The 15,371-nt window shown below is 33.2% G+C and overlaps 1 protein-coding gene across 2 annotated transcripts in view; it reads left to right on the forward strand.

Annotated features, from left to right (window-relative positions):
• Positions 1-15,371, forward strand: part of YTHDC2 (YTH domain containing 2) — a 69,107-nt gene that overhangs the window by 20,559 nt on the left and 33,177 nt on the right. For both annotated transcript variants that reach the window (XM_045837870.1, XM_045837871.1), the window contains exons 9-17: positions 90-238; positions 1,623-1,758; positions 6,981-7,107; positions 7,314-7,379; positions 9,747-9,925; positions 10,161-10,257; positions 10,338-10,425; positions 10,512-10,592; positions 12,645-12,727. In XM_045837870.1, coding sequence (XP_045693826.1) covers positions 90-238; positions 1,623-1,758; positions 6,981-7,107; positions 7,314-7,379; positions 9,747-9,925; positions 10,161-10,257; positions 10,338-10,425; positions 10,512-10,592; positions 12,645-12,727 — 1,006 coding nt within the window. The remainder of the gene's footprint in view (positions 1-89; positions 239-1,622; positions 1,759-6,980; positions 7,108-7,313; positions 7,380-9,746; positions 9,926-10,160; positions 10,258-10,337; positions 10,426-10,511; positions 10,593-12,644; positions 12,728-15,371) is intronic.

Here is a 15,371-nt window from a genome sequence, read left to right on the forward strand (position 1 = left end):
ATGTATTTTCATATTCATTTAGGTTTAAACAAAGGAATATATTTCAAAAGCAAAGAATTTATTTATTCTTTCTTTGATAATTAATTTAGAAGAGAAACAACAAACCACACTTACAGAATGGTATTCAGCCCAAGAGTATACTTCGAAGTCTGAATCTCAGAGACAGAGAACAGTTCCAAATGTGACTGAAGAGTATGACATATTGGATGATGGTGGTGATGCTGTTTTCAGTCAGTTGGTAAGACCTCACTGGTCTCACACTGATATTTAGAGTGAAAATTATATGGTTTAAAGAATATCTTAGAAGATTGTAATATTTCACTGCATTATTAAAGGGTAATTCTTTTAGTTTATTTTAGGATACAACACATTTTTCAGAGTGACTTTCTAACACACTTTTCTTTCAACTAATGTATTTTTTATTGTTTCATTCTAATTTTATCTCAATGTTTTCTCTAAATTTTTTGAAGAAAATAGTTACAGATATTATGCATATATATATTACTATTGCTTGATATTTTATCATCTCAAAAGTTTAAGAGCATGTGAGCTAAGCAATGGAAGACATACTAATGTAGGAGAAAACTAAGAAAAGATTATCAGTGTTAGATCAAATAATCAATACTGATGTTTTCACCACCAAACAGCTATGTGACTTTATAAAATCAATTATCCACTATAGACCAAATCAAGTTGTTCTTCTTTTCTCCTTTTATTTTAACCATTTTGCCACAAAATCTTTCACAAGTGAAATAATTTGTAAAAGCCCTGCCTGGTCATCCATCACTCTTCATTCCTGTAGCAGAGGTGGGGCCTCAACTACACTGGGTTCCATGAAGCCTGTTTGAAAACTGGAACTAGCTGATTTCCTAGTACCCTTTGGTCTTTGATTCTGGTTTGGAATTCTTTAAAAGGCATTGTTGATTTGTATGATTCAGAATATGGCTGGGACTGTGCACTTTTTAGAAAAAGAATTTAACTGTTTTGAATATAAGAAGGTACCTACTGCAGATATGCTTGCAGTTTTCTACCTTAGAGTTTTATTGTATCCAAATGAACTACATGTAAGTTTTTAAAAATGCCTTTAAAGAATGTTTAAAATTGTTGTTTTAATATAGGGAACATTCATTTGGTCCAATGAACAACATTTTGATTATTAGTTGTTCTTAAATATTGCTGCATACTAGCATCATCTAAGGTACTTTTAAGCCCCGTGTTATCCGGCTTCCATCACCAGAGATTCTAATATACTTGTTCTGAAGTGGAACCTGGCATTAGTGTTGAAAAGCTCCAGGTGATGGTCCCTCTGGTGTGCAGTTGGGAGAGAGAGCCACTGGTGTACATTTAACAACATCCTATCAGAAGCACACTTAGTTAATATTTGGACGGGATTGTACCTTTTTGACAAACCTTCTTCTTCTCAGATGAAAGATGAATATAAGAACAATGTACAGTATTGTGAGTGATAATGTTTGTGATGAGAAGAGAAACTTTTAGGTTAAATCTATGCTATAATATCATATGGTTAGTAGTTCTTGTGACCACTACGGCTATCTCACGGTTTTTGCAATCCAGGGTTAAGCTGTTAGGTAACTTATAACCTTTGCTTTTTTTTTTTAAAGACAGAAAAAGATGTGAATTGCCTTGAACCATGGTTAATAAAGGAAATGGATGCTTGCCTTTCTGACATATGGTTGCATAAAGACGTTGAGGCTTTTGCTCAGGTTTTTCATCTTATTTTAACTGAAAATGTTAGTGGTAAGTGTAATTTATTTTAAAAGTTATTACTCTCATAGTTATGCCAAAATTTAGCTTAATTCAAAAGGTAGGTACTACATTTTTATTCAGTTTGTTATTTTGGAGTGCATATTGAAGTGCACATATCAATATCTTCTTATTAGTACAATAAATAAGTATTGTGTTAAATCAGGGTTTCTTTACCTAGTTATACTAGAATAGTTTAGACTTTGTGAGTATATGACAATTTTATGTGCAAAATTATTTTTATATACATGTATTGTGCACATAAATATACTCTCCCTGGGCCTCCAGGGGAATACTTTGGATTTTTGAAAAAGATTTGTGATTTCAAAAAAGGAAGAATTAGTAGTTAACTTTGCTCTAGGTTTTTTTTTCTTATCCTCACTTGAGGATGGTTTTTTCTTTTTTCCTTGCTTTTGAGAGAGAGAGAGAGAGAGAGAGCGTGTGCAAAAAAGAGAAAGCGAGTAAGAGAGAGAGAAACATTGATTGCTTGCCTTCTCATAAAGTGCCCTGATCAGGGATTGAACCCATAGCCTGAGTATGTGCTCTGACTGGGAATCAAACCCATGGCCTTTTGATCTACAGGACAGTGTTCCAGCGAAGCCACACTGGCCAGGGGTGCTCTAGATTTTTAATTAAGTGAATAGAGAATTTTAGTATACCTTTAGTTATATAAGCTTAAGTTCTAATTCATATGTATGTGCTGTATGGCATGTGACATATTTTCACTAGTGAGTTATCCTCATGTTGTAAGTTGATTATAGTGGATATTGGCAACCAGAGGTGAGTTTCAGAACATTGAAGGCTTCTTGGCAAATAGTAGAATACAAGTTCATAGAAAGGATTTATGGGAAGGATTTAGATGGCCCTTCACCTAAACTTCTCAACATTATTATTGTTATTGATCACTCCCTTCTTGAAACATTTCCTTTAATTAACTTCTGATATTCCACGCTTGATTAATTTTCTTCTCATATTCCTGGCTGGAACTTCTTGGTTTCCTTGATCAGGTTTTCCTCTTTTTCTTGACCTATGAATATGAAACATCCCAGGCCTCAATCCGTAGACCTTCCTTCTGTTTATACTTACTGTGTGGATCTCATTTAGTCATAACTTTATATATTTATTTAAAATGACTCCTCACTTTATGTCTCCAGTCCTGACCTCTGCCTCTCTTCAATGTACCTGATCCCTTGACATCTCCAGTTGGGTGGCTAATGAATTATATTGGATATGCCCCAAATAACTTTTGATTCCATCCTCACCTATCTCTATCAACCTGCTCTTTCCTTAGTGTTTCCTTAGTATTTGTAATCAGTTGTAGACCTTTTTAAAAATGTGGGTGCCTGGCTATCCTAGACCACCTGAATCTGAAACTAGGGTCCTATCATTCACCTAGTTGCTAAGCCAACACAACATAAAATCATTCTTAACTTTGCTCTCACAGCCCACATGTAAACTATTAAATCTTTTAGCTTTACCTTCTAAATAAATCCCAATCTGACTATGTTGCACTCTCCAACTACTGCCATCCTAATACAAGCATTTCTTGCAGTATCCTATTAACTGCTTCTGTTCTTACTTATTGCAGTCTGTTCTTCAGAGAACAACCATATTGATCCTTTCAAAAAGGGAATTGGATCATGCCACTTCCCTGTTCTCTACTCTTCCATGGCATTCATTTATACTACATTTTGAATAAAAATCAAAGACCTTTCCCAGATTTGGTCTCTTACTGCCATTTTGATCTCATTTTCTACTATTCTTTTCCTTGTTCACTTTGCTATAACCACCCTTACCTTCAAATGTGCTGGCACATTCCCATCTTTGGGCCTTTGTTTTGTTGTTTTCTGTGCCTGGAATTCTGTCCCCAGAGATACTCATATGGCCCAATGTTTATTTCATTTAGGTTTGTACTTAGTGACTTCTCAGAGAGGCCCTTTCTGATCATTTTACTAAAATTACACCCTTTCCTCACTATTTCTCCTTACTGTGTTTTTTTTTATTATTCGTACAGCTGACCCTTGAACAATGTGGAGGTAAGGGTGCTGCATAGGGGTGCACCCCATACATTTGCAAATTCTGTGTATAATTTCTGACTCCCCAGAAACTTAACCACAGCTGCTCAGTATACTTGGGGTATTGGTTCCAGGATCCATCTCACATACCCAAATCCACTTATGTGTGAGTCCCTTGTATAAAGCAACGTAGAACAATGTATATGGTTGGCCTTACACTTCCACAGGTCCACAAGTAAACAGGTTCCACAAGTGAAATCTACCTATCTAGCTTCTACCCCTTTTTGCTTCATGGGAGATAGTGAGGAGATTTAGTATCTATATATGCCTGATAGACCTTCAGATATATGAAGATAGTTATTCTTTCTTCTATTTTTATTTTTTGTTTTTACTATACTTATGACTTCCAACTATTTCCCTTTAACATAGCAGGACATCTAATCCTCTCCTGTCCTCATTCACCTCCTCTGGTTATGTTCTAATTTGTCCCTTTTAAGAAGCATGGTGTCTAGTCCTGAGTAATAATTTCTTAGTGATCATCTTTGGTAGAATAGGTCTATTAGCCTGAAAACCTCTACTTTTACGTATATTGATTTGGCCTGTAGTAAATGTAGCTCTTTGCCAACCACATTTGTCTTACTGATTCATGTTGTCTTTGAAACTTCCAGTAATTTTTAACATGTGATTAATGCTCCCATAATTTACTTGTTGTTTTGAGCTTTTTGAGCTTAAGACATTCTATTTATTCCTTTTAAATCTCATAGGTAGATTTGGCTTATTGTTTCTGCTTAACAACTTTTTTTTTAGTTCTAATTATTATCTAGCATATGTTTATGAACTTGAGAGGCCTAGGTCAATGGTCAAGCATTGACCTAGTGTATGCTACAAGAGGCTTTAAGTCAAAATGTGGGTATGGTTTTTTAAGTGGTTATAATTCTACACATCTACTCATCTATCAAACCCCTTAAGAAACAAATGAAGGTCTTTTGGCATTTTTTCTTCTTTGTAAATGTATTTTGACTCCTGTTGATTTACTTTTTTTCAGTTTATTATTCACTTAAAAAGTCTGTATTTTGAAAAGTAGTATTTTTATATTTGGAAATGTAGACATTTGTTCATCTGGTTTTCTGGCAGTTTTTTCCTCTATTATTTTTTGAAATATCTACTCCACACAGTTTAGCAGTCTTACCTGAAAGTTAGGAAATTTAATCTCTGAGATATGTTGCTTTAAAATATTTATGAAGCATTTAAAAGTATTTACATATTACTCTTGACCCTCTTCTTAGATATTTCCTTAGTAAATACTAGACTATTGCTTTCATAATGGTCATTCTATGGACCCAGGTCTTTCTTCTTTATAATTTTATTGGATATTTTCCAGAGTCTAGCATTTTAATGTCTTCAGCCTTGTAAAGTAAACCAAAATGTTGTGGTAGCTCTCTAAACAGTTATTCACTTCCTATCTTTTTATTTCTCATTTAAAATCTCAACTTTTACTTGGTACCAGATTTGAAAATACTTCCTGTGATCCAGGAAATCTTGGGCTTCGTAGGTTTCATTTTAATGCCATCAGTTTCCCCATGTGATCCTGTGGAAGCAGCTAGTAATTTTCTGGTTTAGTAAGACCAGGCATTCTCTGTCATGCTCACTCTGCTAGTCATCTGTTCCCCCACTTAGCAACCTAAAACATTTGTCGCACAGAGTTTCTTAGAGTCAAGAATCTGGGAATGGTCTGGCTCCTAGTCATTCATGAAATAGTGTTCAACCGATGTCAGGGCCTTTGGTCATCTGAAGGTTTACTGGAGCTGGAGGATTTGCTTCCAAGAAGGCTCATTCACATGGCTGTTGGCAAGAGGCCTTAGTTTGTCTCTGCTGTTGGCAGAGGGCTGCAGCTCCTTGCCATCTGGAGCTCTCCATAGGGCTGTCTTAGCCTTCCCAGGATGTGGCAGCTGGCTTCTCCCAGTGAGTGATTTAAAAGAGAAGTAGAAAAAGCAAGTGGGAAGTTGTATATACCTTTTATGACTTAGTCTTCAAAGTTGTATGACACCACTTCTTTATTCATTAGAGTCACTTAATACAGCCCACACTCTGTGAGCAGGGAATTAGTCTCTGCCTCTCGAAGGGAGGAATATTAAAGAATTTTTGTATATTTTTAAACACCCATACTTATTCATACTGCTCTGCTCAAAATACACACATTTTGTTTCTATTCTCCAAGGCTATTAATTGAATATTAGTTGAAGTAGTAATTCTCATATTGTGAATACAGATCATAATCTTTGCAGACCTCTTTAAAAGTACATATACCTGGCCATCCCAGATCTATGGAATTTGAATGTATGAGTAAGGCATAGCTGTCTGTGCTTTCAGAAGTAAAATGCCTGAGATAAATCTCTTATAAGTCTCTCTTCCACCTTAAGAACTATTTATTTATATTAGTACTGGATACCATGTTTTAGAGCATTTTTATATGATAAGGATAATTGGTATATATGGGAAATTAAAATTTTCCCTTTGTAATTATCTTAAATTTTACTACAGAGGTTTTTTCCAATGGTGATTTCTTTCTGAAATTACCAAATCTGTAATTTAAGCAAATTATGCTAAGCAATTATAATATAATGTACTACTTGAGAAATATATTCTAGGAACTTAAATTCAGTAGAACTTAAATTATTTTTCTCATGGAGGGATTTTATGGGAAGTAAACTGTCAATATTTCCATTAAGAATTTTTGAAAATAACAGCCTGGAATGATGGGAGAATAAAAGCAAAACAAAAGAACAACAAAAAGTGGTCCTAAACTTTGAATTTGTACTTTTAATCATTCATTACCCATTGCTGGTGAAAATTAATTTTTTGATTCTTTTTTAATTCTGTCATGTCATTTGATGATCAGGACAATATCTAGATTTAGGAAGATTAAGGGTTCAGTAAGTTAGTAACTTTTCTTTTCTGTGTGAATTGTCTTGGTGAGCTTTAGATAGCTTAACAACAATCTTTTGTTCTCTGACCTTCCAGCTGATAGTCCCTATTCCATCCTGTTTATATCAGTAACATATCTCAGATGAGAGGATTTACCATGTGGATAGGTGAAGGAACCCAGGTTAATTCTCCTGATACTTAGTTCTTTCATTGAAATTTAAAATGATTTAAAAGAATTTGGAAATTTCACACGTATCTGTCTTTTCCTTATTTTAGTGGACTACAGACATAGTGAAACCAGTGCAACAGCTCTGATGGTTGCTGCAGGACGTGGCTTTTCAAGTCAAGTAGAGCAGTTAATCAGTATGGGAGCCAATGTCCATTGCAAAGCATCAAATGGCTGGTAATTTTAAGCTGTATCTATTCTTGTGTATCTTTGTAAAGCTACATATATCTTTTTTGATTTCTCATACTTATATTAAAAGCTATTGTGTAATAATTGCTGATACATCTCTAATGGGTGAATGAGTAATTTTGAGTGACTACCAGTTTTATAATTTTGAGAACATTATTTCTCTGTCTTAATTTGATATCTTTGAATTTTGGCAGGATGGCTTTAGATTGGGCTAAACACTTTGGGCAGAATGAAGTTGTGGATCTTTTAGAATCTTACAGGTAAAACTTTATACTATGTGTAATAAATCCAAACTCCTCTTTAAAAAAGCTTAGCCATGTAAATCATAGATAGTGACAAATTTATAGCCTCTTATCCAGATTTTGTTTTGTAATTCTAAGGAATTTTTCTGATTTTTTTTGTAGGTTGCTAATAAGATCCACTGTGTTATAATAGTTATTTTATTTTTAATTTTATTTTGAAAAAGCAGAGGGGAATTTCCAATTAAACACAGTAGCTACAAACACATGTATAGTATGTATCTCTGCAGTTTCTCAAAACCTCACTAAAATGATAAGGAAGGAATATAAAAATGTGTAAACTAACAGAGTGACTTGGCAAATCCAAATGCTAATTCTCGTCTGGTGGTTCTTGTTGTCATTTCAATAATAGCACTCAGAACTGAATCCTTTTAGTGCTGCCAGTTTGAATGTTTGGGACCTTATATGTATAGCTCACTGGACACTCCAGATTACCAAGTAAAGTTATTTACTGGTTAATATTTTAATTATCTTGGTTAACTGGACTTTCTTTTTATTTTCTAGATCATGGCATTATCAATTATAAATTTTAAATATTTCAAATTAAATTTATTGTGTTTGCTGGATAATTGGTATCTAAAGTTTATAGCTTAAAACAAAGAACACGTCTTCTTCATTTACCTGTTAAAGAGTAAGAAAAAAATAACTCAGAATGTTTTAAAGTGGATCTTAAAATTTAAATACCAAAATTATAAAGTTGTGTAAGTTTAATAGTTTCCCTATTGAAAGCAGTCTTATTTATGTTTACCTTCCTGCTAAACTCTTTCAGAGGGATTGCCCTATAATAATGAACTTCCTAGAAATCTTACTGATAATTACTAGCAATGAAAGTAGTGTATATTTTTACATACAGGATGAAAAAGCAAGGCATTTATTTCAGTAATCTATGTTGATTCTGGCTTTTGGAAAATAGCATAATTAATCTACTTTTAGTATAGAATTATGAAATTAAGAGTCTTGTTAACTTGATACCTATAGAATTTTTTTAAAAATGTGGACTTGTCTTCAGAGTGTTGTTTTTCATAGTGAAGAATGAGAAACAACCTACTAAGAAAATATAAATGGTGACCAGAATTTTGGTTTTTAAATTTTTATTGATATAAAATTCACAAACCATTTAATTTACCCATTAAGTGTGTAATTAATGATTTTTAGTATGTTTACAGTATTATGTGATCATTACCACAATTGATTTTGAGCACATATTCATCACCTCAAGAGGAAACCTATACTAATTAGTAGTCACTCATCATTTCCCCCAACTCTCCCAGTCCTAGGCAGCCATTAGTCTACTTCCTGTTTTTATTGATTTGTTTATTCTGGACATTTCATATAATTGGAATCATATAATACGATTGGTGGTCTTTTGCAGTTGGCTTCTTTTACCTAGCATAATATTTTCAAGGCTTATTTATCTGTGTTGCAGCATCCTTTTTCTGACTAATATTCCATCTCAGGGACAGACATAGTTTGTTTATCCTTTCATCAGTTGATGAACATTTTGGTTGTTTCCCCTTTTTGGCTGTTATGAGTAATACTGGTATGAACATTTGTATACAAATTTTTATATGGACATATTTTTATTTCTTTTGCATATATACCTAGCAGACAAACTGCTGTGGCATATGCTAACACTATGTTAAACATTTTGAGGATTGTCACATTGTTTTCCAAAGTGGCTACTACTATATTTTACATTCCTATTAGTGATGTGTGAGGGGATGGTTCCAATTTCTACATAACTTTCTCCAACCTTATGTCTTCTTGATTATAGTCATCCTAGTGGGTGTGATGTGTTATCTCTTTGTTTTGATAGTCATATCTGTAATGACTAATATTTTTTCTATTTTTGACTATTCATATATTTTCTTTGGAGCAATGTCTTCCTTCAGATTATGTTTTCTAAAAAGCAATTATTGCCCTGGCTGGTGTAGCCCAGTGGATTGAACATGGGCTGCAAATCAAAGGGCCGCTGGTTCGATTCCCAGTCAAGACACATGCCTGGGTTGTGGGCCAGGTCCCCAGTGGGGGCCACGTGAGAGGCAACCACACATTGATGTTTCTCTCTTTCTTGTTCTCCCTCCCATCCCCTCTGTCTAAAAATAAAAAGCAATTATTGCCAGATTTTACTTTGAATGATATACTTTAAGCCAAAACATGAATTATAGCTAGGACATTCAGTATCACTTACCCTCCTTAATGTGTATTGAAAATTTGAAGGACATAATAGTATAATGGAGAGCATTGGCCTTAAAAGATTACTTTCACTTTGTTAAAATAAAAATTGATTTGGTTTTTTATTTTTATTTTTGTTTTCATTTTTTTAAGTGCTTCATTGGAATTTGGAAATCTAGACGAAAGTTCTCTGGTTCAAAAAAGTGGAAGTGACCTCAGTGCAGAAGATAGAGAGCTCCTGAAAGCTTATCATCATAGTTTTGATGATGAAAAAGTAGACTTGGATTTGATCATGCATCTTCTATACAACATCTGCCATAGTTGTGATGCTGGTAAATAAGTGTTGCCTAAAGCAACTGGAGCAAAAATGTATAGTTTGATTTAAAAGTTAATATTTTGTCTGTATAAATTTTTATATAATTCCCTTGATAATAATGCATGTTATCTTGTCATAAGTATTACAGTTTATCAGTACTTGAAAACATGTGATATAGTTCATTTTAGCTAATTCTTTTGATTTGTTCTGGTTTTACAATGAAATTCAATATTAAATCATTTTTCTTCAAGGTGCAATATTAATTTTCCTACCTGGATATGATGAAATTGTTGGATTGAGGGATCGCATTCTATTTGATGACAAGCGGTTTGCTGACAATATACATAGGTAAAAGTTAAAGCATTATGTTTTTTGCTTTATATAAAAGATAGGTACTATAGTATATTTTCTCTTTCAATTGTCAACAGATATCAAGTCTTTATGCTTCATTCAAATATGCAAACATCTGATCAAAAGAAAGTATTAAAAAACCCACCTGCAGGTGTTCGAAAAATAGTAAGCTTCATAAAATCTTTGTTTTTCTATTTTAGTAGTCATTGGTTCTGTTTTCCTATTAACTATAACATAACATGCCATTGCAGATCCTTTCCACCAATATTGCTGAAACCAGCATCACAGTCAATGATGTTGTCTTTGTTATTGATTCTGGTAAAGTGAAAGAGGTATGTATGGATAAATTGTATTTCTAATTTGTTTTAATGGGAAAACTTCTGGCTCTAAATAAATTTAATGTAGTAAGTGTTAATTTCACAAAAGTGAATATTCTATCTTAAATAATTCAGGATATAGGATTTCTCGTGTTATTTTAACAAATTATATAAAAAATAAGCTTTTGCTCATAAAATACTAGGAAGAGAAGTGAAAGGTTTGCCTAGTTACAGTGATAACTGTGTCAAGCTGTGGGCAGTTGATCACATATTTTGTATGTTTTCATTCTGCATGTGGGAATAGTGCATGACCTTCTTATTTATTGTTATATCTTCAGGGCTCCACATGTTGTAGGTATTCAGAAGATACTTAGTGCAAGAGAACCATGCCAAAAGAAAGCAAACAAGACCATGGGCCCATTACCTGCTTTCATAAAAATACATTTCACTGGAACACTACCATGTTTATTCTTTGACCTGTTGTCTATGGATGCTTTTACACTGTAATGGCAGATTTGAGTAGTTGCAACAGAGACCGTCTGCAAAAGCTAAAATATTTAGTACCAGCCCCCACTCTAATAAAACGCAGTATTTATTGCCTTTTAGTATTGGAATGACTAGCAACTCTCCATACTCTTAACTTTTCACTGAAAGAATTGAAAATGATAAAGTTAGTTGATTTTCCAAGGAAAGAAATACTGTCCATGTTGTGGAAGACAAATTGTGTCTGTTCTAGTGGATATATGAAATTATTTTTAATATGAAGAATTTATTTTTATAATGTGTTCAATATAGGTTTTAGGAATATCTTATAAAAAATAAAATTTTATTATAAAATTTGGACATTTTATTATAGGTGGATACTGTCAAGGAGGAATATATATATATTTTTAAAGATCATTTATTTATTTTTAGACAGAGGAAGGAAGAAAGAGAGGGAGAGAAACAACAATGTGTGGTTGCCTTTCATGTGCCCCCTTACTGGGGATCTGGCCCCGAAACCCAGGCATGTTCCTTGACTGGGAATCGAACTGGCAACTCTTTGGGTCCCAGGCTGGCACTCAATCCATTGAGCCACACCAACCTGGGGTACATTTTATTTTTTATAGGAGGATAATTATGAATATTATCATTAAAAGTCTGAATAGGAAGTCAGTGAAACTTCATAGATTTTATTGCCTTAAAATTATCTAAAGGCTAGGAAGATTTTGAATATCTTAAAATTTAAATTATTTAGGTGTTATTTATCAGATAAACTATAGTTTAGAATATGATGGTATTATCAAAAAATATTTTACGTATAATGATGACTAATGTAAAATTTCATTAAAAACTAAATAAGCAGCATCTTTTCTAAAAATTCCACAATTAAACTATTATGAGAACATATTTGTATTTGTTTTATAGAAAGCTGTTTTTTGAAAGGGAAAGTATTATGTCACTGAATGATTGAAGTACATATTTTAGCTAGCAGTGCGTCTTTAAAAATCTTTTTCTACACTAAATTTTCGCTTTAGATTCTTTGAGGAAGTGTGCTGTAACTTTCTGGATGATTAACTTCATTTATAGCTCAGCAGGAGGTAAAATGGAAGTGGTTAAAACTTTTTGGCTTTGGGATAGGGTTGGTTCTGCAATTGTTATTCTTATTCCTCCAGATCAAGCTCCCTGGAAAGTATTTTAGAAAACTGTTTTTCCCTTATCATTTCTATTCCCCACAGTGATGTAAATCTGATGGAAAATGACAGAAAGAAAATAGATCAGTTCTTTCCAGCCTTGATGCCTGATGAGAACTGACTGCTATTATCCAAGTGTAGCAGAGAGAATCAAATAGCTTAGCAGGGCACAGAGTGAGGAACTTTTTCAGCACTTCTGAGTTTAGTTTTTATTCTTTTTCCTTAGAATGTTTATAGTCAGAAATATGGATTTAAAAAATAATTAGTACCCTGCTGTAATCATCTAATCTAGAGGACCTTTGAATTAAACTTAGCATATTAAAATATATTGTAGTATTTTGCTCTACTTAAAAACCTTTTATATTTTAACATGAAGATGATTTAAATATTACAGAAATCCTTTGATGCACTGAATTTTGTTACAATGCTAAAAATGGTGTGGATTTCCAAAGCTAGTGCAATACAACGAAAAGGCAGGTAATGTATGTTTAATGCACATTCAGTCAATTACTTGTAAAATGGAAACATCTGCATATTTACCACATATTAATGCATGTGGTATAAAATGTTAAAATTTTATATAATATTTTAAAATGTTAAAATTTTCATGTTTGTCTTCATTTTCTATTAACTTTGGAGAGCAATTTTTTAATACTTTAAAAAAATACCACATTTAGGTTATGTTAAAATTTAAAATTTGCCTAATCTACACTCATAAGAAACTTAAAAAATAAAAACAAAAATGTCAAACATTTCCAAAACAGGATGAAGAACTATTTTTGTACTATATAAAAACCCTTTTAAAAATAAATTAATAAAGACCACTATACAGGATCTGGCACAAATAATGCCCCTTTTTTATTACAAAATCATAAGCCTTTAATTCTGTAACATAACAACATCACACTCATACACATCATATGACATTTTAGATGAAATGTTCAAATTAAAACTATAAATTATTATGCCCATATTATTACACTACCAACCACACTCAAGTAGGTGTTGCTTCTGCTGGATTCTGTATTAACTTCATATATACCGCCTTATATGTACACCAAAATAGATGCAAATTAATGTGGTACTGTTTTTTGCTAATCAAATTTGACATTGATGAAAATGTTTAATAGTATTTGCAACAGACTTGGCAAAAAGTATAGGCCTACAGGCTTTCATAGTTTGCTGATGGGAATATAAATGGGTGTGATGTCTTTAGTAGGCAGTTTGAAACTCTTTATGTAAAACTAACCTTTGATAGTGGATTCCACCTCTCATAATTTTTCCTGAGTATAGTTGCACATGTTTACAAAGATGTATGTTTAAGAATGTTTTGCATAGCATTGTTTGCAATAGTTTGGGAACACTGTAGTGTTCCTCAGTAGTGAAGTGGTTAAATAAATTATTATAGACACACAATGGTATACCACTGTAACTGTTAAAAGGGAAATGTATAGGCCTATGTCTTTTTATGTGGAATGAATTTTCAGAATATATTAAGTGTGAAAAGTAAGATAAAGAACATATGTCTCATATTCTGTTGTACTAAAAATATATGCATATGTTTACATATATTTAGATAGAAATGCATTAAGTCTGAGAAAAACATTAAAAAAATTGTTAGCTCTGAGAAGAAGGATTTCTGGGGCTCTTGAAGGAAGGACACTTAATTTTTATTCTATATGTTTTTGTAGTTTGGTGATTTAGTACATGGTTTTTCATTTTTAAAAAGTCAAGATTAAAAAGTATCATTTCTCAGTAATTATTTGATTTTTTTTGCATTTTAATTAACAGGAAAGCATATTTAAAAGAATGTCTCATACATTGAAGATGGTGAATATATTACTTTTGTACTTTGTAATTTCCTAGAATGCCCTTGGGGGCATTGTTGTTGGTTATTGTATTAGTTGTCCTCTTATGACAAAGTATGGCTTGACACATATACTCTTATTAGTATATTGTCAGGAGTAAAAATCAGAAGTAATCATTGTCATTTTTCAACAGATAATTTTTTGACAGGCTTCACTGTTCAAGTGTTAGGGATACAATGCTAAATAAATCTGATGAGTCAAGTTTAGGTGGGGAAATGTTGCATTTCATCTTGGAGACCAATAGATTAAGCAATTTTTGTACTCTGTGACCTCTGCTACAACTGGGTAATGTTTTTAGAGGAGTTAAGGTATCATCTGAGATAAGTATGATAAAGAGTTGCGTGGAAAGGTATTTGCCGAAAGGGAAAAGTGAGCAAGAAAGTTATTTGGATGGAGTTTATTTTAGCAGAACATAGTGAAAAATGAGCAGAGAGAAGTTAAGTTGCAGACAGGTCCTTGAGGACTATTCCCCCCTCCCTGCTTCTCCTTCCTAATAAGCCAGGGGATGGCAGTATAATAGTATTCTTTTAGCTCTCTAAGGAATGAATTGGGAGAGACAAAAATGATGGTGAGAGGCTCCATTAATAATTCTATTTACAATAAGGGAGAGAGTAGCCTGGATTGTTATAATGGCGGTAGAAATAAAGAGAAGTAGATAATTCACTCAGGACATATTAAGAAGAATAATATTGGTGGTCATCTGTCCAGGGGTCAAGGGTAAAGAATCAAGTGGAATCAAGGATGTCCTACAGGTGTCTATTTTAGAAAATTTTGTGGTTAGTGGTGCCATTGTCTGATAGGGAAAATGGGAAGAGTGGTGATGTTGGGGAGAAGAATTAGCTTTTGGTAGTGTTAAGTTTGCACTGACTGTTGAAATTCAGCTGGAGGAAAGAGACTTGTGAAATAGCATTAGCATCAAGAGATGAAGATGGATGGAGATTATAAACAGTAGGATATTTAAGATTACCTTGTGAGAGAGGGTAGAGTAAGGACAATAGAGGTCTGAGGTCCAAGCTCAGAGGAACATGAACATTTACGGACTGTGCAAAGAGAAATCTCTCAGAGCAGACACTGTATAGGTGGAAAAGCTGATGAGTATGTAGTGAGGGAAGTATTCGATGAAGGAAGTAATGGTCCAACAGTGTCAGGTTTTGTAACTTGTATCATATTGTGTTATAGTTATGTTTGCCACTCTGGACTGTGGGCTTTGGGAAGATAGGGATTATTCCCGTGTCTTCATTATTTAGCATATT

This window comes from Phyllostomus hastatus, unplaced genomic scaffold (assembly GCF_019186645.2).
Source record: "Phyllostomus hastatus isolate PE091 unplaced genomic scaffold, TTU_PhHast_1.1 phas_contig_254, whole genome shotgun sequence".
Lineage (NCBI taxonomy): Eukaryota > Metazoa > Chordata > Mammalia > Chiroptera > Phyllostomidae > Phyllostomus > Phyllostomus hastatus.